This window comes from Anoplopoma fimbria, chromosome 12 (assembly GCF_027596085.1).
Source record: "Anoplopoma fimbria isolate UVic2021 breed Golden Eagle Sablefish chromosome 12, Afim_UVic_2022, whole genome shotgun sequence".
Lineage (NCBI taxonomy): Eukaryota > Metazoa > Chordata > Actinopteri > Perciformes > Anoplopomatidae > Anoplopoma > Anoplopoma fimbria.
This window is the reverse complement of record NC_072460.1, coordinates 9,859,773-9,887,760: the sequence shown is the minus strand read 5'-3', so window position 1 is coordinate 9,887,760 and position 27,988 is coordinate 9,859,773. Positions and strand designations below refer to the sequence as shown.

At 40.1% G+C, this 27,988-nt stretch overlaps 1 protein-coding gene across 4 annotated transcripts in view; it reads left to right on the top strand.

The window, feature by feature from the left end:
• The window catches only part of LOC129099932 (kazrin-like), a 105,426-nt gene that overhangs the window by 60,831 nt on the left and 16,607 nt on the right, over positions 1–27,988 (top strand). For 3 of the 4 annotated variants that reach the window (XM_054609381.1, XM_054609383.1, XM_054609380.1), the window contains exon 3: positions 27,013–27,204. In XM_054609381.1, the coding sequence (XP_054465356.1) occupies positions 27,013–27,204 (192 nt within the window). Of the gene's footprint in view, positions 1–9,725; positions 9,974–27,012; positions 27,205–27,988 lie in introns of those variants that run through there. The other variant, XM_054609382.1, reaches the window with a different exon arrangement.

The following is a 27,988-nucleotide window of genomic DNA, read 5'->3' as shown; positions in this document are numbered from 1 at the left end:
TCAGAAAACATTTAAATTCCGTGAGTTGACCTGTATACTCACAGTATGTCCTGACTTACAGCTAGTAGAGACGTTCTCAAGTTTCTCATGAGGACAATCTGAATTATTAATAGTTTTACTTTGAATGCATTCATACCTTCCAGTCCTCCTGTAAAGTGATGCAACAAAATGTCTCCGTCAACAGTGAATACTATCAAGCTCCATAGTCATCTGCTGTTTTTGTTCACTCACATGAAGCTTCCCCAGAAAGCAGCCTATACACTTTTAAGCTAGACTCTGGCCGTTTCTCAATAAGTGAACTTCTCTGTACTTGTGTCCTCCTGAACTTGTGAAACGTCATCTAGCGCGGCCCAAGTACTGTTCCAATACACAAGTTCGCATTCAGCCAAGTACGGTCCAAATACCCGGAAGTGTCCTTGCTCCGCCCATTATATCGGGGATGCAACGGAGGAGACTTGTGTGGACTTTGGACAGCCAAGTATCCCAGAATGCATTTCACCAGCAAACAAGAGACGACAGTGGCGGAGACGGCTCACAACTGTCAGTTATCATTGTCTAAATACTGCTGTTGTTGTGTAACGGAATTTAGTTTTAACATTTTTTTAAGCGAGAATGTAGTTGTTAAGACTTAAAATATGCGGTCAATTTATCAAGATAGAGCCTGTTTGAAAAAAGCGCCGACGTTTGTCGGAGATATGAGAGGACCAGAGAGGAGACCGGGCGGTGATGCTCATGTAGCCCGCTGACAGCAGCCTTATCTCGGCAAGGCCTCTCCAGATGTGCCGCTGGCTCCGGTGTCTCTGTGGTTGTGGTTGCAGATGTAACACAAAATATATACATATTAATATTTTAATATTTTCTAAATGAAAACGAAAAAAGGCAGGGTTGTGTTTTATATCATATTTCGTTTTATTGTCAATATATATGACTGAAGATAACCGGAGTAGGCGGGACCGACGAGCTGAGTTGGTGACGTCGTGACGTTGGTGACGTCATCAAGTTCGCTGCTGTTCCAATTGCAAAATGACCGTACTGCGTCCTCCCATCCTCGGGAGTTTGTACTCCCGAGTCGAACTATCCAAGTCTGAACTTGCAAGTTTGCAAGTCCACACTTGACCATACTTGGTATTGAGAAACGGCCTCTATCTGGCTGGGTGGTCAGACGGGTCTCATGGAGGCATCATCAGCTCTCCAAACAAACACAGTTACAGTCGTTTATCTCTAGTCTGTTTAAATGTTCCAGCCTTTTCATGACAAAAGCTACTTTGAAGGAGTTAGAGTCTTGTAGAGAGGATCAAAGTAGCTATCGATGGCTCCAGTACAAACACATCTCTTGGACTGCGGATCCTGTAAGGCTGCCAGCTCCAGTATGGATCTCTAGTGTCACCCAAGGAGCCCCAGGGGCCCTTTCCTCATTAGAATGTCCTGCTTAGGGGTGTATTTGGCTGCCAGATCTCTCCTCTCTCCCGTTAGCGTCTGTCAATGTCGTGATGATACTGAATGTGCTCACAAGTCGTTCGAAAAAGAGGGAACAGTGTTGCAGACTTTTTGCAGATTGGTATTCTTCCACATACGTATGAAAAACAGGTTTGAACTCAGTACTCAAGTACTCTACTCAAGTACAATTTGTTGTATTTTAATTAATTATTTCCATAATCTGATTATTTATACATTACATTATACACAAAATTTGCATTGTTTTAGATCAAACCAATAGATTACCCAATGCTGTATAAAGTTTTTGTAATAACATGTCAGTTAATCAGTTATATTCCAATAATATGAATGGGACCATCCATGCATAATAAGCACTATTGATATTTTAAGTACATTTTACTTGATACTCTTGTCAAATACTTGTAATGGTTTGGTTTTTCTTTTTTGATGAGGTTAGTTATATGCACCTTTTTAAATGAACATGTTTGAACGTGGACACACACACACACACACTCTCCTTCAGCTAAACCAGCTGCTGCATTGGATCTGTGATTGTTTCCTGGGTGCTGTGCAGACTCAGGAAAAAACGCATGCACACACACACACACCAAACAACCCCTGCAATGGCCAAGGCCACGTACTGTATATCACCACAAGTTTCTGCCGAATGAGAACAGGGAACTGAGCGGTTGTGTCATCAGCAAATTCATCCAAGGTCTGCAGTAAAAGCGAGAGAGACATGGAAGGAGAGGGGAAACAAACATTAGCAGTGAGCACTATATCATTATAGAGGCAGGTGCTGCTTCTGCACATTAACTGGCAATGATATCACTGGCTGGGTGAAGCTTGGCATGTGGGCAGGTTTAAATAGGAGGGTCAGTCAAGAAGTCAAACAGGGCACCGAGAAAAAATAGGAATATGAGGGAAGAGAGACAGAAGGAGAGAGAAAAACTGGGAGGGGGTAAGGTGAAAAGCACTGTGAGGAGAAGGAAGAGGGGAGAGATCGCCTAAGGACATATTATTGCCTTCGAATGTATTTTGTTTAATGAGAGAAAATCATATAGCGAAGGGGGAGGATAAAGAGACAGAAATGAACAAAAGAACAATATGGAAAGAGAGCATGTGATAGTGTATGTGTGGGTGTGGGTGCATGTGTGAAGAGGTCTCTGCTGAGCACTTCCATTTTTTCTCATGCGCTGACACTTTCCAAAACACCTGCCCCCACCGAAGCCCTCTTATAGGCATTGGGAGAATGGCACTCAAATTGCCTCCAGCAGCAATATCCAGGCCCCTCCACTGTAATTTACACACTTCAGAAATAGCCACTCAGAAATGCTCAGACACGACTGCTGTTAGTTGCTAGTTCGACTTTTTATTTTTATTTTATGTGATTGTATTATTTAACTATGCAAGGATGCAAAACGTGGATATTGTTTGTGTTGTTGTCCAAAAGATCAGATTTGAATCATTAAAAATGTGAAAATGTGCTGCAACATTCATAAACAAAGGGGTTCCCTGTGTGCTTGTGTGCCTCTGTCCTCTGGCTTTTCCATTAAAGACCACTGAGAGGTTGATATTGACAAAGTGAGCAGAGCAGCAGGCCGATTATCAGCCATCCGTCACTCTCAAACTGCTTCATTAAAGAAGACTGCTGGCAAGTGGAACTCAAAGGTCGAAAAGTCAAAAAGTGAATTTCAAGAGGTCTAGATTTAATACCTAATTTGAACAGCCATCAAATGAGACATTACTTGTTCCTAAAAGTGTGCAGTGTGCAGGTACATGTGAGTTTGTGTCGGTGTGTGTCTGTGAGCAACATTTTGTTGCACTAAAACATCAGACAAATTCCCTCCTCTGAGCCTTTTCTAAATGTTCTTGATGTTTTCTTCTTCTCTCTTCTTCTTTTGGAATCCTTTCAGAGGCAGGTTGCACCACAGACATATACATACATACATTTGCATTACATTGTGACATTTAACTTTGCCACATACTCGCATCAATCAAGGCTTTTTATATACTTGTGCAGCTTTCATACTAAGACTCCAGAAGAATAGAATATGTTGAAGCACAGGTCAGCGCTGGTCACTACGTGTCTTTATTCATCTTATTGCAGTGAAAGTTGCTTAGAAATGTGCCCACTTCAAAGCTGAATGTGTGTGATTTGTACTATCAATGCATTGAAATGACCAGGTCTCAGACTCAGTCTTGTTGTTGGCACGCACATTTTTCTCTAGTAAATGGACCAGAAACAGCAAATGTGCGTTCAGTGACCTTCGTCTAAAAGCTAGCAAGCCCTTAATCCGCTGGTGATAGTATCACCAAGTCACAGCAATTGTATTTTGATGCAGGAATGTCAAATAAGTTAAAAAAGTAAATTAAAAAAATATATATATCCTCATGTGTACTTTCTTAAAATATAAAACCTTGTGAATGTACATTATATGCATTCAAAAGTATTACATAATAATAAACCACTGTACAGCTGTACCTAGTGTATTAACCATTGTCTTTTCGTAAAAGTTACATGTTACAGGGCACAGTATTGTTTAAAATAGACTTCAAGTATCTTCCATGTTTCATTTACTTTGGATATATTTTTCATGCAATGCAATATGAGTTACATTAAATTACTAGTGTATATATTTTAACATTCCCCATCAAAGCCAGAAATTTAAACCTGTTATTTTATGAACCTCTCATTGAGCCGTAAAACCCAACCTGTCCCCAATAACTTACTGTTGGGCACAAACGGTTAAGGTAAAGTATCAGAAGCCATGAACTCAAAGTGACCTAGAAATTAAGATTGTGGGTCTAAGCAGAAATAAATTAGCTTTACAGGGTGTCTGTGCCCACCTTGAGGAGATCAGACATCCAGAATAGACATGGTGCTGCTTCAATGCTGTTCGTTTTAATTAATGCCCTAAAAACTTGGCAATTTCATGTTTTACAGTATTGCACTTATCTAAATTCTCTATCACATTGTATATTGAGTTTTGCAGTTCAAGAAACAATTCCAAATGTTTCACTTACACCTCATTAGGTTTTGGAATTACACCCAGGCGTAGCACTGAGCCAAGGTGCTACTAGAGGTGTATTTTCTATTTCTGAATTCCACCTTGCAGTCCTGACACAAGGCGAACTGCCAACTGGTACAACCGGTCACTGGTTGTAATACCGTCTGCCTGCCCTTCAAATGGCTGTTTAAAAAAGGCCCACGGGCGGCTAATCTGAGCTGGCGTCTGGCAGTATTGAACTGGCAGCGGAGACGATAGTGGGGAGGGACGGGGGCTGTCGGGGCTGCCAGTTCTGGAAGAGAGCTGAGTGGCACCTGGTGGCTGCCGGTTCCGTTTCACTGATTTAGGAACAAGAAGGTTGGAAGGTGGGAGAATAGAGAGGCATATAACTTGAAGACCAAGGCTGGGAGCAGCCGGTCTGAAGTATGAATTTAGGATGTACAGCAGTAGTAGTAGTGATGAGCAGAGAAGTAGTAGAAGTATGGAAAACCAAGTGCAGAGGATGAAGTGCAAAAAGGCAGATACTTTTAAGACTCATTGTAAATCAACAATATGGTTGCACACCCTGAGTGCTAATTTCATACAAAAGATTTCAAGTTGACATTTTAACATTGACGCACCCTCCAAATGTAGGTGAATCGGCTGGGGTAAAAGAGTAAAGAGGTGGGGGCGTGTTGGTGGGGTTGTGAAAGGTTATTGGACATCCTCTTGAAGGTCTCAACAAATCTGGGTCTTCAACATTCCTTGTTTTACCGCTGCAGCTATCCACTCGTGACCCACTTAGGTAATGCAGGGACTGACATGTAATAAGCAAACCTTTGTTTTCTTTTAATCCGACTTCTTTTAGCAACACAAATGTGTGCAAGGGCACATTCCAGGTAGAATGCCTTGAAACCTCACAACTGTCAGCGGAGGATGTGATGATTTATGGTCAAAGTACTTTTTAGAGTATTATAAACTGCTCTGCAGTGTTTGACACCTGATAAGCCCTGAAACTCATGAATGTGCTAGCAAGAGTCTTCCAAATCTTCCCACTCTGCATGCGGTTTTCCTCGAGTGCGTCTCTCTGCTGTGCTGCTGCCCAGCTGCAGTAGCTGGTTGGCGGCTCTCACTCCTTCTTCGCAGGCAGTACAATAAATTAGCAAATTACCATGACAAACATCGCCCCAAAGTCGCCCTGCTGGTCTTGGGTGACTTTTCTAGTTTATCTTCAGGATCCTGAAGAAGGTCTGCATCACACCTGTGACTGAATCAGAAGGAAAACTTTCATGCATTGTAAAGCAACACACGGCTCACTCTCTCTCTGGGTTGTCATTGGCAACGGCATCCAACAAAAACTGCCCATGCTGACATTCGTGACAGCAGAATGATTCAGTTTCTCTAGGCATCGGAGGGCACTTTGAGCCGAGGCACCACCAGTCAGCGTTTGCTCTCGGCAACTCAGATTCTGGATGGTCACCACCGGTTGTTTGGTACGCAATGATATTTGTGTTCTTAAAGGCCTGAATCCACAATCAGCACTGAATGGGTCATCTTCACAGTTCACTGGCTATATTTATTTTCTCTACCAGTTCCCACTTTGTGACTCGTGGGCTGATCTTTTGTAGAGAGGTAGTTTTAAGGTTTATCTTTGCAAGATGCAGCTTTGAGAAACCTCTTGGCAACAGGAAAGTTTGATTTTATGAGAAGAGATTGTCCATTAACACGTGCATTGTGTTGTAACAAAGGGCAGTTAAGCGGTTCTGAAGAAGGGAAATAAAAAAGATGCCCAGACACCACATTGTTAACAAGCAGCAGAAAGAAGCTGCAGCGATAAAAGTTGACCATCCATACACACACATACACACACGCATTCAATTGATTTCAAATCTTTCCCTCATAGTCTATGTTTTACTCTCACTCTTCTCTCACATAAACAACAAAAGGTTGACATCTTCTTGGCAGTGTGCCGTGGTGCTGCTGTCCTTTGAGGTATTGTGTAAACTGACTGCAGAGAGACAGAGATCGCCTACCGCCATTGATTTTCATTTAAGGCATAGTGCTCTCAGCTCATCACTGCAAGGCATGCCAGACATTAGAAATGTGTGTGTGCTTGTGTGTGTTGTCGCATCATACAAGGTGACTGTCCACAATTTCATCCAAACTGCTTTTGACCCTAAATCTATATATTTTTTTACAACATCATCATTGCACCAAGCCGTGCATCCCTGTAGTGTCATTTGATGCTGTCTTAATGTAGTGTAAATAGCCAGCGCGTGCCAAGTACATTCTTTTAATTAGGAAACCCAACAGACCCACTGATTAGCACTTCATCTTCATAAGTGTCTGAGCCTGAGCCACAGCTGGGCCACTTCCTAGTTACCTTACACTGTAGCTAGCATGTCCCAACAGGTCCGGAGCAAGAGTCGCATAATTAATTTACTGTAGTCTGCCATCTACTGAGCATGCAAGCAAAGTAATTTGGTCCATGTAAATTGCTTGTGAGTTACTGTAAAATGTTAAATATAAAAACTTGTTCACTTTTGCACGGATGGGAGCATGGTAGCCCACAATGGTATTCATAGTGACATCATGCTTCTGTAGCATTACCTCGTTTTAGATGGTAAATCCCTTTTGTCATAAAATGACCTCCTCCCCGAGCATACAGCATTTAGTGAACTGCCATGCAATCATTTAGCATGCACTCCAGCAGACAATTGGACCAACACGATTATATTAACAACTTTACAACCCACAGCTTCACATGATAAATGGCACTATTATATTTTTTCTCAAATTCTCTTTCAGTGTGTCTTTTCTCCAGAATGGGGAAAGTGCTGAGTCAACTCTCATTCTTGGATTTGTATTCTTAAACCAAGCGGTACTAGGCAGAGATTCATGATGTTAATTTGAGGCATTATAACTACTGCAGCCTTCCTCTTCACTGGCATTAAAGGGCATTTGTAACAATTTCGTGAAAAAGCCTTGTGACTGTAAGAGGAAAGTAAGGTCCAACCTAAATCAATGACTGGATGCCAATTGTGTGGTATAATATAGCTCAGCAGCTCTCTCCCTGCTTTCTGCTGGGCTCCCTTTGGGTGTTATCATGGAGTGAAATCATCATATAACCACATGCACACGCATGTTCACAACACAAAGCCTCTCGCTGTCTGCTTGTGCCTGCACCTACAGCTCTTAATCTGCTGCATATCAGCTGAGCTGCAGGCCTGCATGGGCCATAAACACTCCTTTGAGTAGGCAGTATTCAATTTCCTCACGTTGTTGGCGACGATAGATTATTTTCTTCAGCTGCTTTATTGTCTCAGAGAGAGGGGTGGTACATTGAATGATTAGCAACTTTGCAGAGAACCCAATCAAGGTTTTTGGCATAGCCATTGATTGACACTTTTGGGATGTAGGTGCATTGTAATGAAGTGTGCACACAGCCTCTTGATACCAACATCAGCTAGATTTAGAACAATAAAAACTCCATTATTTTAAGTTTGTTGCTGAATTTACAGTCCACAGTTTTGTGATTTGCCATGCTAGAACATGCTTTTCTGGTCAGTGGGGAGTTACAGAGGCTCCAATGAACCATGTAATTAAGCTTAGTTCATTATTGTTGATGAATGAATAGATGCATAATTGAATGTACATCCACATCCTGCATTGTTTTGCCACACTTTTGTGGAGGCAGGTTCTAAAAGAGTATTAAGTCTAGGCTGAGTCTAAAGTGGCCTCGTTGATTAATGGAGCTTGAGAGAATTTGGACTCAGCCACCAGGAGGCCTGTGAGAGCTCCTGTTACTCCCTGTGGGCGGACTCATTGTATTTAATGCATCAGTGGCTGTGGGGGCCATATATTGAATGTAAATATAGAGAAATTCACACATTGTCTGTGAGGTACATTTTGTTTTTAAGATAATGAATTGTTAAATTTGAATGTGACCTCACCTGATAAAGTAGGAGTGATCTATAATAATATTCACTGATAATATTCATGTTGGCACACAAAGGCTATGCAGAGAACGCCGCTTTATTCAAAATTATTAAAAGCATGAAAGTGAAACAAAATCAAGATACGATTCAATCAGTGTTTGAATGAGTCTTTTATAAGGTTGTTTTGCCCTTTTTATGACTTATTCTCTATGTGCACTTGACTTGTAGGGATAACATTTATAGTCTGACTCATCATTCGGCTTATTTAAAGAGGTTTTATCTTTGTCCTTGCAGGCAGATTAATAAAGTTTAATAAACGCATAGGCTTATCACCTTTGTTTAAAATCAGATCTTCTTCTGTATGACTGCTCACAAGTCACCAATCTCTCATTGACCTGTCGGCCTCAGACTACTATCACTGCAGGGGTGATTGAATAGAACAAGCATTAAGAGATTGCGAGCATGCGTGCCTGCACTAATAGTAAAGGTCTGTTTGTTTACTTTCCATTCCATCCAGAGAAATGAATGTTTAATTAAACTAAAATGAAGAAGGCTTTAAAGATACATTTTACAAAGGAAAGTCAGCTTATCCACTTTATTACAATTTAAAAGTGAGCTATATTTTAATCCACTCAAAGATGACAATATCCTGTATGTATCCCGTGGTTGTAGTTCTAAATCCGACCATTATTGTGGTGCTTTGGCTTACTTTACTCTTTAAGGCTCCACCTTACTGAAGTTTGTTCAAGATACTCAGAGAATGTGGGTCGAGGCGTTGAGAGAAAACACACGAATGATAATGTTTTTTACTGGCTGATCATAAATGCAGACAACGGTAAGAACAAACATTACAGTATTCTTCTTTGGCGAGTGTTTCGGACTTAAGTGCTCATTTTAATGGTGCTCAAGGTGTTCATGATACCATAGGTGTTGTCTTAAATGGTATTAGGTTACTGAGACCCTCGGGCAGGTCAACAGCTGGTAGACCTGTTGTTGCGCTGCCTGCCGGTGTTAGACTACAAACACATTGACGCTCACCTGCCTGTAAGCCTACACCAAGGCTGGGCTCCTCCCCTCATCAGTGTGTGTGTGTGTGTGTGTGTGTGTGTGTGTGTGTGTGTGTGTGTGTGTGTGTGTGTGTGTGTGTGTGTGTGTGTGTGTGTGTGTGTGTGTGTGTGTTGTGTGTGTGTGTGTGTGTGTGTTGTGTTTGTTTGAGTAATGTGGGAAAATCATTGTGACAGCACCGCTGAGCTCCTCCTTACCTAGTAAACCATTTGAGTTGAGGGGGAGGGGCCGAGTGTACTGTATCATTGAAGCCGTGGGAGTCGCCTTGAACAGGTACACTTACAGAGGGAAAAACACACAGCGGCAGCTCCTGGATGCATTTCCTGGTGTCAACTGAGCTTGATTTGAGTTGGGAAAATAGTCGAAAATGGACGTGCTTTGAGTGAAAACCGCTTGAACAAGGAGGATTTTTGGAGCTTGGAGTCTTTGTGTCTTTCCTGAAAGTTTCCAGCACACACCTGACATATCCTGGAATCCTGGAATCGGCTGGAAAACTCCCCTCGGAGGAGGGGATGAAGTCAGACGGGGAGCAGGGAAAGTTTGGTGAGTGAGTGGAATAGACAGGTGTAGCTGCGTTATTAGACGAGTGTATGAAAGTGAGTTAGTCCTGCACTTTCAAATAGTGACCAGGCAAAGGTGGCTTATTCAGTGTCTTTCTGGACTAAAGATCTTAGAAGAGGAGAAATCTAAGTTATTTAGCTCAAAGAGTGTCTGATAGTGGATCAGCCAGTCAGTCACCTGTTTTAGTGCTGAGCCGTTGGGAGACTTTAACCTGCACTGAGTGACCTCAGAGTAGTTGTTGAGTAGAGACTCCACCATTACCCTGCCTGTTTATGCTCTCAGTTGTCTTTAATGTTAGTTTGAGCTGATACTTTTTCCCAAGAGTTGTAAGAGATGAAGAGCCATGTGGTTGTGAATATGGGGATCTGACACCTGACCTATAAATTCAAAAGATTGGAAAATATTGCAGTTATTCACATGTTTCTCAGCTGCTGGGTACAGAGGTGTGAGGGAGTTTCGCCGACTGTCAATGACGAGATCACGGTCTTGTTTTTTGTCAGTTTGTCTCCAAACAGTGTTTCATGGTCATGTAAAGAGGCATTGTTTTTTTTGTTTATATTGTAAACACTGTGGTCTGGGGTTGTTGGATCCAGTTTTTTAGCCTGAAAGTATGTTCTACATTCACACAGGGAGTTTTGCTGTGTCAGCCAGACTGGTTTCAGACTATTTTAAATGAAAAGCATTGAATTACAACAGCTGAGAAGAGCTGCGATTCTGAGAACAAATGCTCTGCTGTTTGGCTTCCAAATACCTGCATTTTATCTATATGCTGGTGCTTCACCTGCCCTTCAACTTTGGACCAAAGATAACCTAAACACAGAGGTAATAGTTCACATTACACAGATGAACCCTATGTTTCTTACGTTTTCTAGGAATGCCATGTGCTAGCAACCCAGAAATGTGGCATGAACTGGTCAAACTGTTCCACGTTTTTCAAGCACGTCCTCTAAATCCGTCAGGCTCAACCCAGAGGTGTGGTTGTGACACAATTAGTGCTTTCAAAGCAATACAAACGCCTGGAGGCTATGGATGGCTATCTTTGCCTAACCCTTACTAACACAGGTGTGGTTATGTATTTGTAATTGTGGTCATTTACTCACCTTTCCATCTCACATTTCTGTGGCAGCCTCTGTGATTACCGTTTAGGTAATTTGCGGTCTGTCTTTGCAAACTGAAACTGTAAAACATTAGTCATGCAGCCTTTATTGCTTGTAACCATAGCAGCAGATTATGTGTCATCATACCTGCTGTTGATGTTCTCCAAGCAGAATAACAGAAAAACATTTCTGGTTTTGATCTTCTCTGTGTTGAATTCACATCAAACATCAGTTCCTCCGCCTGCCAGTCCAGCAGACACCCCAGATCATTTCACATGACATCGCTCCTTTATGTCTCATGGCTGTCACTCAGAGAGGAAGTAGTGTTTTCAGATGAGTGATATGATGTCAGAGAGGGCTTAACACTGTGGATTAACACCTTCTGTGAACCTGGCTATGAAGCAAAGCTGTTGTTGGTTTGGATCTGACTGACCAAACCTAATATGTTCACACTCATATGCATCCAAATGCATGCACATGTCCGTCCGTGCCTATGTTATTCAACGCATGGATGCGTGATGTGCATGTGGATCGGTTTGACGACATAATTGCTTGAGCAGAGGCGTTTGGTCCCAGCTGCATTCTTTCACTGACTTTGTTGCAGGTGAATGTGGAAAGCGGCTCCCTCGGGTGCTAGCTAGTTACTCCACGTTGTTGCGGACACAGAAGACAATTTCGAACCAGTTAAAGATTAACAGCCGCCTGTCAGAATGAAGTCAGGGAAGCGTCAGATTTGGGAATACTTTCTGAGATTGCGGAGTCATTTTGTTTTATAATGAGGATGGACTGATGGGAGTCTTTATTATGTTCCATCTATCGCTCTCTGTTTAAACTCTCTGGCGTCTAATCACATTTGCTCTCAAGCAAAATATCAGATAAATTTTGCTGTTTTGTCACCACCAGAAATCAGATTTATTCCATTTGTTGGTTGCCGTTTTCAAACACTGCCCATTCCTCCTCAGCTCATCCAGTACACATGGGTGGATGACAGACTCTGTAAGTCACTGAAAAGGTAGCTCACATTTGCAGTGACAGACTTCTCAGTCTTGCAGCTTTTTATTTGCTGAAGCTGTCAGCAGATCCCTGCTTATTTTCAAAAACTGGGAACAAATGTAACTCCACAACCATTAGTTATGTATTGCAGTCCCAGAATCTTATTAGGTATCTCAAGAGGCAACCAGGGTTGTTTCTCCACTGCCGTACTCTACTTTGTCTGCCAGATCATCATTGTCACTTTGGCTTGGCTTTTCTAGGTGGCGGTATTTATTTTTGGCGGCAGAGCAGGTTTGTTGATGGGTTTATTTTGCTGATTTGACGAAGTGCAGGGTCTTAGTCGCAGCGGTAGGAGCCACCTCACACAGGTGTGCAGATGCCGTATGTGTGGACTCCACAAGTTCATGAAGTATCCATGGTGACACAGTGTCTGCCCTCCCATTTGGCCAAGACTATAAATAACAGCACTGTTAACCTTCGGCACCAAAGGTCATTTCTCAACTATATGCACACAAACACAGATGCACACACACACACACACTGCTTTGTCACACATCCAAACACTTCTAAGCTACTTGTCTCAGCTAATCCATTCATCCACTTAATAAGATTATGCAGTTGAATCTCGATATGTTTTCTGTGCAGCTATTGGCAGAGTGTCCTGGTCATCTTACAAAGATCTCTCTCTAAAACAGAGCTTTTTTATTGTTCCACTTTCATCAGATATTGTTGCTTTGTTTTCTACTTGACTCCCACTCATGCACAACAAGACTAATCTATGAAAATAAGTGTTTATTTGTTTGCAGTATGTTTAATAGCAACACCCGTGGGGAATGAGAAAAACATAATGGCGCTATGTTAACAACGTGTAACAATAAAATGGAACTAAAAGGAAAAGCCAGTGAAAATGGATGTTACAAACCCAGTTAAATGTAGACAGCTTGTGTATTCACAAAGATGCTATTTTGTATCATGGCTGAATGAATGACATGTTCTTACCAGCACAGCTCATCAAGCATAACCAGCAGCAATTATCGCCTGGCCTGACGCAACCAATTAACATTCTCATCATATTAAGTGAAAGCTGTCCATAAGAAAAGCACAAACTGTAGCTTCTATCTGGAAGGAAAAACTAAGTAAAGCACCAATTCATACAGGTACCAACTCAGAGAGCAATGTACACATTATAAGTTATCCCCCCCAAATAAGCACATGGTGTATATTTCTGCTATAAAGTATCCTAGGATTGGCTCTGTGTGAATTTTTCGCACCATTTATTTGCCACCTTATTGCCTGCTAATAAAAAATACTGGAGGATGATAAATCACATAGACCTAATAAGAAGATCAGGAAGGAGAAAAGTTGCCAGCCTGCACCTTCATTATCACTTCTGTAGAAGGGCTCATTTGCAGTCTCTGACTCCCCCAGTTGTGTTTTAATGGCTTTATCCATCAGCTATCTTATCTTTTTTCCAACCGTCTGTCCCTCATGACCTGAGCAGCACCTCTTCCAGTTTCATGGAAACTCTACTGCTAATCTCCGCGACGAAAGAAATTCTAAATCCTGTCCAGTGTATCTGTCCATCTGAAGCCTAAGAGCGACAGTAATCTCACTGTTTGTGGTTTTCACGTCATAGATGGGAGAACGACTTTAAAGCCGACGCATTGTTTTGACGGATTACTATCAATTTGGCACAAGTACAGACTGTGAAAATGAGAGAGAGGGCTGCTTATGTAACTGTGTCAAGGGACACCAAAAAGGAAGATGATTGAATGCATATATATATATATATTTATAGATATAAAGAGAGGTATAGGGTATACTTATACATAACTGATCTCTGTTTGCATGTTTGTTATTCTGTGAAAAGCAATGCAATTTCTGGCCAGTGTGGCTGATGCTATCCACAGACACACCAGAGGGTTTTAAGACAACGGATTGTGGTGGAATGCAGTTGAGATTACTGTCTTATCTTTCCCTCTGATCATTTTTTTTTCGCTCACTGTCGAGCTCTGTTCCAACCCAACTCTAGCATAAGTTCAGCCCCCATTACTCCAAGGACCTGGAGCATGAAATAGGATTGCCAGCATGTGGATGTCAGATTCTGTGATGTAAGAGCGCAGACTACTTGATGGACACTGACTGACTAGAGGGGAGGGAGTCATGCAGGGAGCGACATCCTCATTTAAATGTCTTTGATGTGAATTAACTGCGACGGCCTCGAGTTGTGTGGAATTCAGGTTGTAGTTTGCAGATTTTTTTTTTCTGGTACCAGGATCCAGATTTGCAGATTTTTTTAATTTGTTTTATATTATTGTTAATTGCATATTTAGTTTTGGATGCCATGTCAGACCAAACAAACAATTTGAGCTTTCAGTTGGGTCATTTTCTTACATTTTCATCCCCAACATTGGCATGTTAAGAGCTTCAGTGACATGCTTGCCTTCACACTGGTGTGCTCATCAATAAATAGCAATCCATCCCTGTATGAGTTATCCTAAATACCAATATCTCTTCATCACTGTCTCTGTTAATACAGAATATTAGAGTCTGTTTTCTGTGATGGAGTGCCTCAAGGCAAGGTGTGCTTTTTCCTTTTTTTTTCCGTTTTCATCAGGCGTGACCCTGTCATCTCCTCAGGCGACGCAGGGAGATTGTTCTGCTCATGAGAATTGACTAGCTAATCCAGAGCAGAGCACTCCAAGACAGAGCAGACACTGCAGGCTGCCTTCATCAGTCAGCGCTTAGGCGTTACTACCGTCATGAGCCACTGATGAATTTGCTATCAATGGTCCATAAAGATGAGTGTGTGTGCGAGATGGAGGCACACTCTGACTTTTATTAATGACTCCTGCATCTCATTCAGGATGAAAGACTCTATGAAATACATTTTGGCAATCTGCCTTGGATGAGGTGTTCAGGATCTGATGTGAAAGTGTGCACATGTGCTTTCACTTTTGCAAGGACCCTCATTTGAAAAAGATGCTTTCACCATTGCTGCCCCTCTGGCTGATTTTAGACACTTAATTTGCACCCTTGTCGTTGATCAATCCCTCTCTGTGTTTAACACTCGGATAATATCAAATAGCTCAAATCACAGGCAGCCAGTTGCAACCAGATTAAAAGAACCACATCAGTGTGTTTGCATGTCATGTACATTTGTACATCATGTTTATTTCTTTATGCTGATAGTCTTGGTTTCGCAGATGCTTGAAACTTGCTTCAGTTGTGTAATTAATCACTATTTGCACAGTGCATCTGCATTTATCTTTGCAAGTGTTACAGTTGTGTGGTATTCTAAGTGCTGATTGATTTGAAAATGTCAAAACTGCATTACCTTTCTGTGCATTAACTTAAGTAACTTTACAATCATATTTGCTGTTATGGAAATCAGCTAAACTAAAAAAATGCAGTCAAACACCATCATTTGCAAAATGGTAAGTTATGACGGAAAGTATAAATAATGTGTTTAAATCACTGGTGTGGTACTTTTATGAGGCCAAATCTCTAGACAGAATAAGTTACAGCCAAAGTAGAAAAGTTGATAACATCATTTTCAATGCAGTTTGTCCAATGTTTCTTTTCTTTTTTTTTTTTGTCCTGAGGACACAAACAGATTCCCTTCGGAATATAAAGGTCACATAATGGCTGATGTTTGCATACATGTCTGCAAAGGGCAAACATTAATCAGTATCCCATCATGCATTCAGTAATGTGTGGGGGTGTGCACATACCTTTCCAAGTGTGTGTGTGTATAGCAGAATGTTTCACATGAATAAAAAACAAAACTTAACATTCTGAGTATTTCTGAGTTTAAATAAGAAAGAAAATTGAATAAGTTTTGCGAATAAAAGGCAATGCTCTCGAAATATAATGTATATCTATAACGACCCACAACACCATTAAGTGCATAGCATTTTCAATACCCCTCTGGGTCAATTTTCTAACATTGAAGATTGTGGATAAAGCCATGAAATTCATGTGCTTCCTGGGATATAATCATTACAGGGAAATAGGACCGTGTCGGAGCTGGTGCATTAGCCTGGAGGCTGCCTTGCATGTAGTTTTCTATTGAATAACACAGCTGATTCTCATGGATTCATATTTTCTATAAGTCTAGCTGGTAGTGATGGCTCTGTTGCTCTTTGCTCTGTGACACAGGTAATAGAGGCAACAGGTTGAGAAAGAAAGTCAAATACCAACTGAACTTGAAGACCCCGAATTGAGATCTGTTGTAGGGATTGATTAGTGAAGCCCTGATAGGCTACTGAGATAGAAAAAATAATGTTGTGATTTTTGTTGTGTGTTGTTGTGTGTTCTGATCTGATTTGTTTTATCTAATGTGTTAAAGTTGTCATTAAGCACCTTCATTTTTTTGTGAAACTGATGATAATCTTAGTAACTTTCCTACTTTCTTTTTCATCCGCGAAAACAGCTGAGAAAAAGTCTTGTCTGGTGAATTCAGCCTCTTGTGGCTGGAATGAATATTACAACAACAAAAACCTGGCCATACTCTTACATTACATTACATTACAGTCATTTAGCAGACGCTTTTATCCAAAGCGACTTACAGGAAGTGTATTCAACATAGGTATTCAAGAGAACTACTAGTCACCAGAAGTCATAAGTGCATCTCCTTTCTTAAACAAGCATCTTAAAGCATAAGCCAGAGCAAAAGTATAGTGCAGAGGCACATTACTACGAAAACAATAATTGCAACAGACTAATACGAATATAATAAGTGCTACAAACTACTACGAATAGGATAAGTGCAGTAAACAAATACGAATTCAATAAGTGCAGCGAACTGATATGAATACAGTAAGTGCAACAACTAATATGAATGCAATAAGTGCTACGAGGAAGGCTCAGGGTAGTACTTCTTGAGTACTCTTATTTTTTTTCTCCCCGTTTCACAGCTGAGAACACGAGGTAAGGAACTTAGAAAGATTATCCTGGCAAAAACTTTTTTTCACCTATTCTTAAGTTATAAACAGTATAGAGAAATCAATTTAGATTAGACTTAGAAAATGGACCACCAGAAAAAAAAAATTCACCACTTGCATCTGACGGCTTCCGTACATGAGTGTTCACAAATCAAGGACTTTATTTACTCTCAAATATATTCAAAAGGAGTGCCAAGAAGCTTTTAACCAAACGTGGCATCTCCGATGGGTTTAAGAGAGAATAAGGTTGAATGTAATTATTCAAGCATGGCCATGGCTTAGTTGCCTGGTCCAAAACAAACAAGAGGATGTGGGCTGTATCCTCCCGTCATGAAAGCACTTGCTGCTCAAATTCTTGACCCCGACTGCTCTCCTCATCCCCTTTATATATTTAACACATTCCTGATTTGGGCTGCTACTTTGTCTTGAACAAACGTGGTACAATATGCTCTCCATTCATACTGTGTTTAATGTATAACTGTACATAGACATCTTTGCTGGAGAAATGATGTAGTAAACAAGCTAGTGCTGCACTTCTTTACAGCATTGCCCTGTCATTAAATGCAACATTCTTCATGAAGATGTATGTGTGAAGGAATTGATTATGTTGCACTGTAGCTGGACTTGGTCTTCTGTCTCATGATGTGTTGATTTTGTCAGATGGAATATTATATTTCAGTAATTGAAGCAGTATAAAAACACAGACTGTGTCTAAATGACATATTTATGTGACATAAATATCGAAGTTAGTGTGTCTGCTCTATTATTCATACATTAAGAAGCCTGCATACAGTGTATGTACCCATTATATAGCAGCAGCCATCATCTGCTCTCTACTGTTGCCTGTGCTGTGTCCTCCCTCTGCAAGCTGACTGAATAAGAATTCTGTGGGAACAATAGGCCCATTAATTGATTTTGTCTCCAGTAACAGGCAAAAATTGAACCCCACCCCGTCTTTCCTTCCCACTCACTCTGAAGATGGAGAACCAATCTAAAAATGTACCCCCTTTAGACACTTCCTGTCATTCCCTATCAATTTTCAACCTCCAATCCCGTTCCAGCCAAGTCCAATTTCAGCTGCCACGTGGCCACTGGACTCTCTGACACATTGCTAGACCTTTTGAAACCTTGGTTTCTTAATGCTGTTGTTGCTGTAGAAGTGTGCAAGGAGGAAGTGGAAGTCGGAAGAACTGTACAGGACAAGTTTAAGGGGACATTGGCCATGTTTCCATGTTTTTGAAGTATCGCATTATAAAAACCTGTCTGGAAACAGTAAAAAAGTGTTTTTTAGGCTAGCTTGAGGTGGATTTTGTCTTTGTTGATGGGCTAAATGAATTATGGAAACACCTTTGCCCAATCAATTCTGTCTTAGCGCACATTAACTCACATGAGTGAGAGCTGTTTCTGTTGTCAGCACCTTCTTGGATATTCCAATGACATGTGAATGCTTGTCTTTGTCTCAGGGCAGCATGAACCGATGTCAAAACTACCTTACATGAAAGCCTGATTAAAGCCCGACCTGATTAAAACTTGCCAAATTTAAACAAATTGATGAAGACCTCTCTCCATTTTTTTTCTTTTGGTTGAGGTAGAATGAGTTGTATTGTCTCTGGTTCACTAGCTCTACTTCTGGAGAATAACAGACATCAAGCTTATACCGCCCACTTCTTACCAAACTATGTTTTAGCCAAGTTTATTTACATCAAACTAGTTGATGGAAATACGACTAATTCACATTTGATATCGTGCGGCTCCTGAGAGTGACACAGAGACCCAAAGACAGACGCAGAGAGGACCCAGAAAAATAGCAGATTTTAAGACAAATAGTAGATTTTCTGAGTCAATAACTTCACACACAGGAGCGAGAAGTATAAATCTTTGAAAAATAGGATGTGTTTTGTCCTCAAATGTTCAATCTGTTTTTTTGCACCATTAAATCCAGGAGATGACAGTTTTGGGGTACGCAGAGTAGTGCTGATATTTTGGAACCATTTTATGACTGGTCTCTATATACCGAGTCTGTTACAGAAAGGCTGCAGGATTATTTAAGAAGACAGTTTCTGTCTTTTTGCTTAAATCACACAAATAGGAAATGACACTGATCAGATTCATATTTCATTGTACCAACTGCATGTCAGCTGATGCATGGCCGCTATTATGCAAATGAACACATTAAAGCTGTCGTTTACATCAGTGGCCGGGGATGCAGATTTTATTTACTGTTTCGATGAATCATAATAACCAGCGATCCTGTTCAGGGAATTGGAACGGAATGGAGGCAGAAATGGAGGGAGGGTCAATGAATGCACATGTTTCTTTGCCAGTCGAGTCAGAGACAAAGATCAGTCGTCATTAGCCTCAGTTTAGTCCCTTTGGCACTTCACAGTTGCATAAGACTTCAGTTGGAGAAACACATTAAGCCTGTACTATTTAGAGAAACTATTTCTGGATATTAGGAACAGAAAATGCAAACATCAGCTTTATTTTAGAGAATGTTTTTTTTTTAGGTATTTCTCTCTATATTTTGTGATTCTTTATGGTATCATAGTGCATTACAATGTAATGTAATGTATTTGCTTCATTATATCAGCTTTATTTTGCTCATAGTGATGAACCTTTCACCCAACTCTGCAGCTCCCCCGGCTATACAGAGCTTTACAGTGAGTTTTAGCTAACTGGAAACTACTGTTTTGCCTCACTGCTCTCATACTGTCGTTTTCGGTGGCAGCAGGCAGCTATTTTAAGCAAAAAAACTAAAAACCTTACTGTACTCTACCTACTCAGGACCAAATGACAGAAAGACACATTGAGTGGCTAGCAGCTAAACATCTGTAGAGCCAGGTATTTCCCTCAGGAGTTGGTAATTACCAAAAACAGAGTTAAAAAAGAGTGAATATTCGACCTGCAAATCTCAGATGCCCCAAAAAAATGACTTCAGAAGTACATTAATGTTGCCCCATAACTGTTAGATGTGTTAATAAGCAAATGATTGCTAAAGTTTGCCATATGAACTTGTAAGGCGGCGATATCTTCACAAATTGTTTCCGTGACCCCCAAGTGGCCAAAACATAAACTTAAACACTCATTACAGGATACAGACTCAACTTTAACCTCCTGTACTGTAGGAGTTTGTCCTCACAGTGTTAGTGTGCAATAAGGGGTTCTTCTCCAGATAAACTGATTTAGATAATCTGTTTAACTCTTGGCTTGTTAAGCCTGTCTGACATATTAGTAGATAGATATTTACTGTGCTCCCAGATCTCAGCAATAACTTTGGTGACTATAATCTTATTATAATAGATGGACATAATGGCAAGAAATTTCCAAAAATGAGGCCTACAAAATCAAAGCTCAAAGTCTGAGATGCTGATGCTGTCAGATGTATGTGAATCTGTCATTTAGGAGCAGAAAACATGTTGTCAGCCAGTGGGGAACATGTGATGTTGAAGGCTGAGCTAACAGGAGAGATACAACCTATCATACCTGCCAGTACAGAGGTTGTGATGGCAACAGAGTCACACCACTGAAAACCAAATTCTGTTTGTCCTACACCGACAGAAACATCTCTTTTTATATTTGTTGTCTCCTTTCTTCTGTTTTGAAAGAGAAGTTATTACGGCCAGAAGGTTTGTGTGAATATTTGACCACGAGTGGAGCTGAAAACCTCTGCCTTTAAGATGTTGATATTTGTGTTTGCTGTAGTCAAATTATTTCATGAATACAATCTGAAAAAACATATTTATATTATTTTTCTCTCAGAGTGACATTCTATTCTACAATTCAAAGAAAATATCAAATAAACAAAGCTACAAATTGTAGCTGTTGTTTTCATGCTTTTTTCAGGGATATGGCAATTAAGTTGTTCTGATACTTCATTCTTCCAGACCCCTACATCAATAAAAACATATGATTTTCATAATATGTGCTTTGAGATGTTTTCCAATGGAAATCTCTCCACCAGATGTGTTACACAAGTCATTTTATGTTCTTAAATCCGAAGAAAATGGGAAACACTTGATGGATGTCCAGTATATTAAACACCTAGAAAGGTGTGTCTAAAGGACCACTGCTGGATTGTGGGATTGAATGAATACAACCCACAATTGGCTAACCCTCTGTGTAGACAGTAGAGGGATGTAAGGCGTCATAAAACACACTTTATCCAAACTGAAGCCGTTGCCATCTGGGATTAGGGCAGTCGCTATCTTGGTTTATTGCAACCTGTGAATAGAAAATTACCGTATTTGGATGCAGAGGAGTGACATAGTGATGCTGTGTTAGTGACAGAGACCTGTAATTCACATTAAGCCCATATTAAAACATACTTCACTTTATGGTCTACTTACTCTAAATAGGACCATAATGTACTAAATGAACATCATGCTGTATTGAAGAAGACTTGAAACTAACAATTGAGACCATAGACTCTTGTTTACCATGTTTACTGAGGTAATAAATCAAGTGAGAAGTATGATCATTTTCTCATAGACTTTATGCAACCAGAGGAGTCGCCCCCTAATGGTCAGCAGAGAGAATGCAAGTTTCAGACACTTCCGCATTGGCTTCACTCATTAGAACTGGAGGTTGCAGCCTGGATGACTCAGCAGTGTGTGTACTGGTAGTTCAGTTGTTAACAAACACAACGTCCAAAACAATAAAACTCTGGCAGTCCCCCCTAGAAATAACTAGCAAGAACATGTGTGTTTATTTGCACTGTATATGCGTTTGTTTGTGTGTATGCGTGTGTGAGGCAAAATGTAAAACCATAGACAAGAAACAAGATTATTCTGTTAATTTGCATACACAGTATATAAGCATGCTAAGTTATAAGCCTCACGAACGTTGGCAGACGATGCAGGGAGGACTCTCTGTGGGAACGAGCTGCATGGAGTCCTGCGGGGGAGATTGCACTTATCAGGAGGCTCCCACTCTGATTGTGATTTGTAATGCAGAGCTGCAGTGCATGCTTCTCACCAACCTGGAGACGATGCAGACGTTGAAAAATAGGTGGCTGTCTCCAACCCTCCTCCATCCCACCCTCCCCCCACCCCTCTGACTGTCTTATCTAGCGAGCTCCAGCACTGTGCTCGCCTGCACAAAGCTGGAGGAGACAATAACATATCTGTTGCCCCTTCACACTCCCAACTAATGACAGCTCATCTTGAATTTCCTATCATAGATGTGGCGGTCCTCTTGCTGGTTAATAGTATGCAAACAGTTTTCATTGTAGACCACCTTGTTGTCTTTGTCAGTGCTTTGACATATAACTGAAACACTAAGTGTTTTATTTAAATCAGTGTGAGGATGTTCAATTAAATTTCCCATAGGTCTATTTTTTATCATGAAGCGTCTGTCTCGTCATGAATTTTTTGAGAAAGGGTGAAAGAGAATTGGTATATTTGTCTGCAGCGTATTCTCTACATCTCACGTACAGTATGCAGCGTTCGTGTGTTCAAATAATATAAATAATGTTTTTCATGATAGTTTTGTGGTGCAATTACACTTCCTGAGTACATATATGTCTTTATAACACGTACACATCGACACCTCAGTCTAGTCCTCTAAGTGCTGTAGGATTGATCACATTCTTTGTTGTTTGTTAGGGATGCATATATAATATGAGGACACTTACTTATGGTTTCCTGTAGAGGTTGAATGCAATCACTTTGGAAGCGTCTGACAAACTTATTAATGTAGAGTCAACTGGCCATTGACATTGACTTAAAATTCCGTAAGGCAATGCAATGTGTATTGATATATAACACTTTTCATTCACAAAGGTAATTCAAAGTACTAAGTACAATGCCATAATTAAAATATAAAGTTGTTCAGGGTGTAAGGGCAAGATGGATGATGATGAAAGCTTTGAGGGGAAATTAAAAACAGACTTTTTGCAGTGCTTGTGCACATACATTTGGAGATGTGGGGTAACCCACAAACTGTGAAATAAGACAACCCGGTCAGTTTATCAAGAGCTGTCTAGGCAAAGGTGCACCGTATTTTTCTTGAAAGCCAATCAGAGCAGACTCTGCGTTTTAGGCAGAGGGTGGATACAGGTATATTTGGACAGACAGTATAAGAAATTTAAAGGTTTTTTTAACATTAAAGCATATCAATATATTTTACTATATCCCCAAATATGAACCTGATAATGAGCATATGTCCCGTTTTAGTTTTTTACAGTCAAAGTCACTGAGCGTCTTATGTTATCTCAACTTTGCGTAAGCTCTGTGTTTCATGATAACAAAATGGCTCATTTTCTTTGTCTAGTTTGAACCTTGAAAGAATAATTTACCATGTTCCTTGTCCGTTACTTTGTTGAAATGGTATTTCAACAGTGTATTACAATACACTGTGCAATTATAGCTTTAATAGTTTTTTCTGTCTGTAAAATATAATATTTCAGTTATTGTTGATTTTCTACTGTTTTTTTATTGCTTATTTATAATACTTTTTTTTATTTCATTTTTATTTTTATCTTGTCTTTCTTTTACTATGTCTCTTGTGTGCACTTTACTCTATGCTGCTGTAAGCCTGCAAATTTCCCCGCTGCGGGACTAATAAAGGATTATCTTATCTTATTTATTTACTCTTTTTTTATGTCCCACTGTGATAAACAGTTAGAAGTGTAAAATTATACCTGAGCAGATTGCAATAACAAGTCAAGTTTTCTCTCTTTGTTGCAGCGGTGAATCTATTTTTTTTTTAGGTTTGAAGTTGTGGTTATAACAATGTACTGTGGGAGGTTTAAAATCAATGTCTTTATACTTTACATTCAAAGATTTGTACAGGGGACTTTATTTGTAATTATTTTCAACATAAAGCCCTATTTATCAAAGAAGCAACTTAATTCTATAAGGGAGTGAGTATCATATAAACCATCATTGTTAGCTAGTATTTATGGCTTGCTATAAAAGATAAAACCTACATTTTCAGTGTCCTTGCCCGATGCTTATGACTCCCTGTTTTGCTGCCATTAATTCAATTCAATTCAGTTTATTTTGTATAGCCCAGAATCACAAATTACAAATTTGCCTCAGAGGGTTTTACAATCTGTACACATACGACATCCTCTGTCCTTCCCTCACATCGGCACAGGAAAAACTCCCCTAAAAAAACCCTTTAACAGGGAGAAAAAAGGAAGAAACCTATGGGAGAACGACAGAGGAGGGATCCTTCTCCCAGGATGGACAGAATGCAATAGATGTCATGTGTACAGAATGAACAGCATAACAGATACAACACATTCAATGTATATGACATAAATGATTCATATAATAAGACTACTTATAATAACAGCAGCAATTATTACAGTAGAATTATAGTTATGAAAATAGGGATAGTAATGTGATTAATAATAATAATGGAAGTAGCAGTGGGTGTCAGTCGGCTCACAGCAGGAGGCACGACTACGGTCCAGGTACCACAACGATTCATGGAAACCTGCAGAACGAGAAAGCAAAAGGGCTTCAGGGTGGAAGTAAAGCTAAAATGCTTAATGGTACAGGTAATAGTAATAGTAATGTGACTAGTAATAATAATGGTGGTAGCAGTCGGTGTCAGCAGGGCCGTAGCAGGATGCACGACCACGGTCCAGGTACAGCCACGATTTATAGATTACATTACACAATCAATACATGCAAACTAAATGAATAAGTAATCAAATGGAGTCTGTGACCATAATATGATTTTTAAACACCAATGAACTGTATCTTGTGGTCGATGGTTTCCAGAACAGGCCAGCTCTTGGTTTGCCAATGAGGGTGTTGCTGCTTGAGTTGCTCTGTAAAATGTGGTTCTATTATCGGGTCCATTAAGTATACCTCAGTATAATGACACTCCGCTAGCAGACGTTTTTCTCTCGACCTCTCTCCTAATAACCCCTTTTACATTTCATTTTCGTTATTTAGCGGGCAGCTCTTAGCCTCAGCCGCTTACATTTAGTCAGTGAACACCAATTAAAGGACTCAGAAGCCCTGGTAGGCAGGTGCTCAACGTACAAGCACCGATCTGGTCTGAAAGGTTCATTTTAGTTTCAGGGGAGGAAAGGTAAGAGCTAAAGTGATCCATGTGGTGTGCAGGAGGGGAAGATGGGAGTGTAACGCCAGGTCTGCTGTAAGAGGAGTGAAGAATGAACCACAAGTGTCATGGCCCAAACACAGGATTAAAGATACATGTGTTACTCCCAGAGGTGACAGTCAACGACAAACAACAAAAATAAATGTGTCAAAGTTGATGCATTCAGGGAATACACAGAAAAACAGAAACACTGCCTTTGGGAAGCTTATCTTGTTCACTCCAGGTGCAATATTTTAAGTCCTTGTTTATGATATAACAAAAACACTCCCTGTTAATGACAGACAAAGCCTTTTTTAAAAAAAAAAATAATAATCCATGTATGGTTCAGACTATAATCATCCTGTTGACTGACACACTTGCACTTAAAATGACCACAAATCAGAAATCCTAGCTGTGGGAAAATGCAATGCTCTCCTCAGCTTTTTTGTATTACTTTGTATTAATCGTTTCTATCGTGACTCGTCTAATTTTTACTTCTACTGCACATACTCCAGTCTAAAAGATTCAAGATTCATACCTAAATTGTCACATGAACAAAGAATAAGCTGCACTTCACAGAGACATTTTTACTTTACCGTCCTCTCTGGGATATGAAATAACACAACTTTACAAAAAGTGGCTCAATTATTGTTAATTTTAAGAAAATTGGACTGTTATAGCCAGGCATTGTTTGATGGTAATGTAAAGCTGCCTAATATTTTCTAAATGGTCATTTCCAGATTTGTTAATCTCACTGATGGTGTAACAATAGTGAATGGCACCGAGCAGTATTAAATGGGCAATAAATGCAAATATATGGGATTATTTCCACTGATGCTCCACAGAATGCAAAGCAGATGAATTGAGTAACTTTACTAAAAAGCTAAAATGTATTCTGTCTTGAATTCTTCTTTTCATCTCACAGTGCTTTGGCATATTTAGTCTCCTATTCTCAATTCTCCAATTCATATCTGATGGATTTTATTTTTTCCGACAGTAATATCGGTGCTGGGATGTGGGAGTGTGAAGTGTAATTTATGCGAGGCACTTGATAGTGGAGCCACGCGAGATGGGGCTGAGCAGTTAACCCACCCCACCCCTCCAACCCTCTGCCCTGAGGATGCATGAAATTGAGTAGAATGTCTCCACTCATCCTTATATGAATTACTCCCCATATGCTCCACCTAGACAAGCACATTCAACGTTCTAAAATAGTTTTAGAATTTATATTCATTTTTTCGAGGTTTGATGTGAGAACTTGAAGTGGCTTGTTTTTAAACCCAGTGAAGTCCTCTCTCTGCCGCTGATACTTTGTGAGCACTTTGAAACATTTTCAGTGAGTCAAATTGTGAAGAAAAATCTATTTTTCTCCGCTGCTGTTTTCATTTTTGTGTTTGGGTCTTTGTGACAATGCATGGTAGGAGCTCTTATAGCACCAGTCACTGAATGTTAAACAGGCCTCTTTCCTTTTCTCATACTTTCTGCCAACAGTCAGGTTCAACAGGCAGCAGCAAAGATACATTTCATTATTATATTAAAGACTTGTCTCTACTCATCTACTGGACCCCATACAACCCTTGTGATGCTTACAAGCAGTCATTTGGCGATGTAATGTGATGTAGTTATCTCAATTACAAATTAAACAATTACCTCCTATGGTGATGTTAAATCGACTTTCAGACATAATCCTCTTTGCAGTGGTGTAGCTATCCAAAGCTAACACACCTCTGTAAGATTGAGATTGTAATCCAGTATGCATATGACCTTCTCTAGCTACTGGAATTAAATTGTGACTTTGGCTTGAAACCTAATTCACTGCTAACGCTGTCTGGCAAATTCAAAACCACACACATTTATACTACGAATATATTGGGCCATGTTTTGATGTCAGCTTACCAAAGCTCTGTTTTGTCTCTGTGTGTTGCAGTCCTGCTGCGTGAGGAGGTGGCCCAGCTCCAGGAGGAGGTGCACCTGCTGCGGCAGATGAAGGACATGTTGAGTAAGGACCTGGAAGAGACCCAGGGAGGCTGCTCGGCCGACGTGCTCTCTGCCACCGAGCTCCGCGTGCAGCTGGCTCAGAAGGAGCAGGAGCTGGATCGAGCCAAGGAGGCTCTGCAAGGTAAGGACCTCCCCAGTGAACAAGAAAGTGTGTGTGATATTTAAAACACTAACATCTTCAATCTCTTCAAAGAGATTGAAGGCCAAGTGTATTAGTGGATAATGTCAACAGTTATCAGTGGTACCTGAATGGTAAAATAATTGATAATTAGTTTTATTAATTATATATTTGAAGTGATAAACTGTTTGATAAACATCTTTATGACCTTTTGTGGCTATTGCAATGTCCATTTGTTTGATTCTGACTGTATGGAGAATTTTGTTGTATTTCATGCTCTCTCATTGTCCCAAACATCTTTTGAAAAAATGAATGATTAATTTCAACCATAGTGAATAAAAAACAGATTTCCAATCCTTAATAATCTTGTGAATATTTACATGATTTTCCCCACTTTTGGAAGCTACTTGCTTTAATTTAACTTGAGAAGATATGGAAACTTTTACTACTTTTTGAAATAAAATCAAGTCTATTTAAGTTATCCAACGTAGTAAATGTTTATATTATTTTATTGTCACAAAAAAGGAAATCAGTTCCGTACCAATCAATCAATCAATCCATAAACTTTAACCGCTTATCCTGTTCAGGGTTGGGGGAGGGCTGGAGCCAATCTCAGCCGACATTTGGCGAAGTTGGATAAACCCTGGACAGACTATCACGCACGGGCTAGTTCAGTACACATACACACAAAATCTGTAAAAACAGTAAAACCCATAGGAATTTGCTACAATCCTCAATGAGAAGGGGTAATTGATATCCACCTACTGTTAAACCTTAATTTAATGAA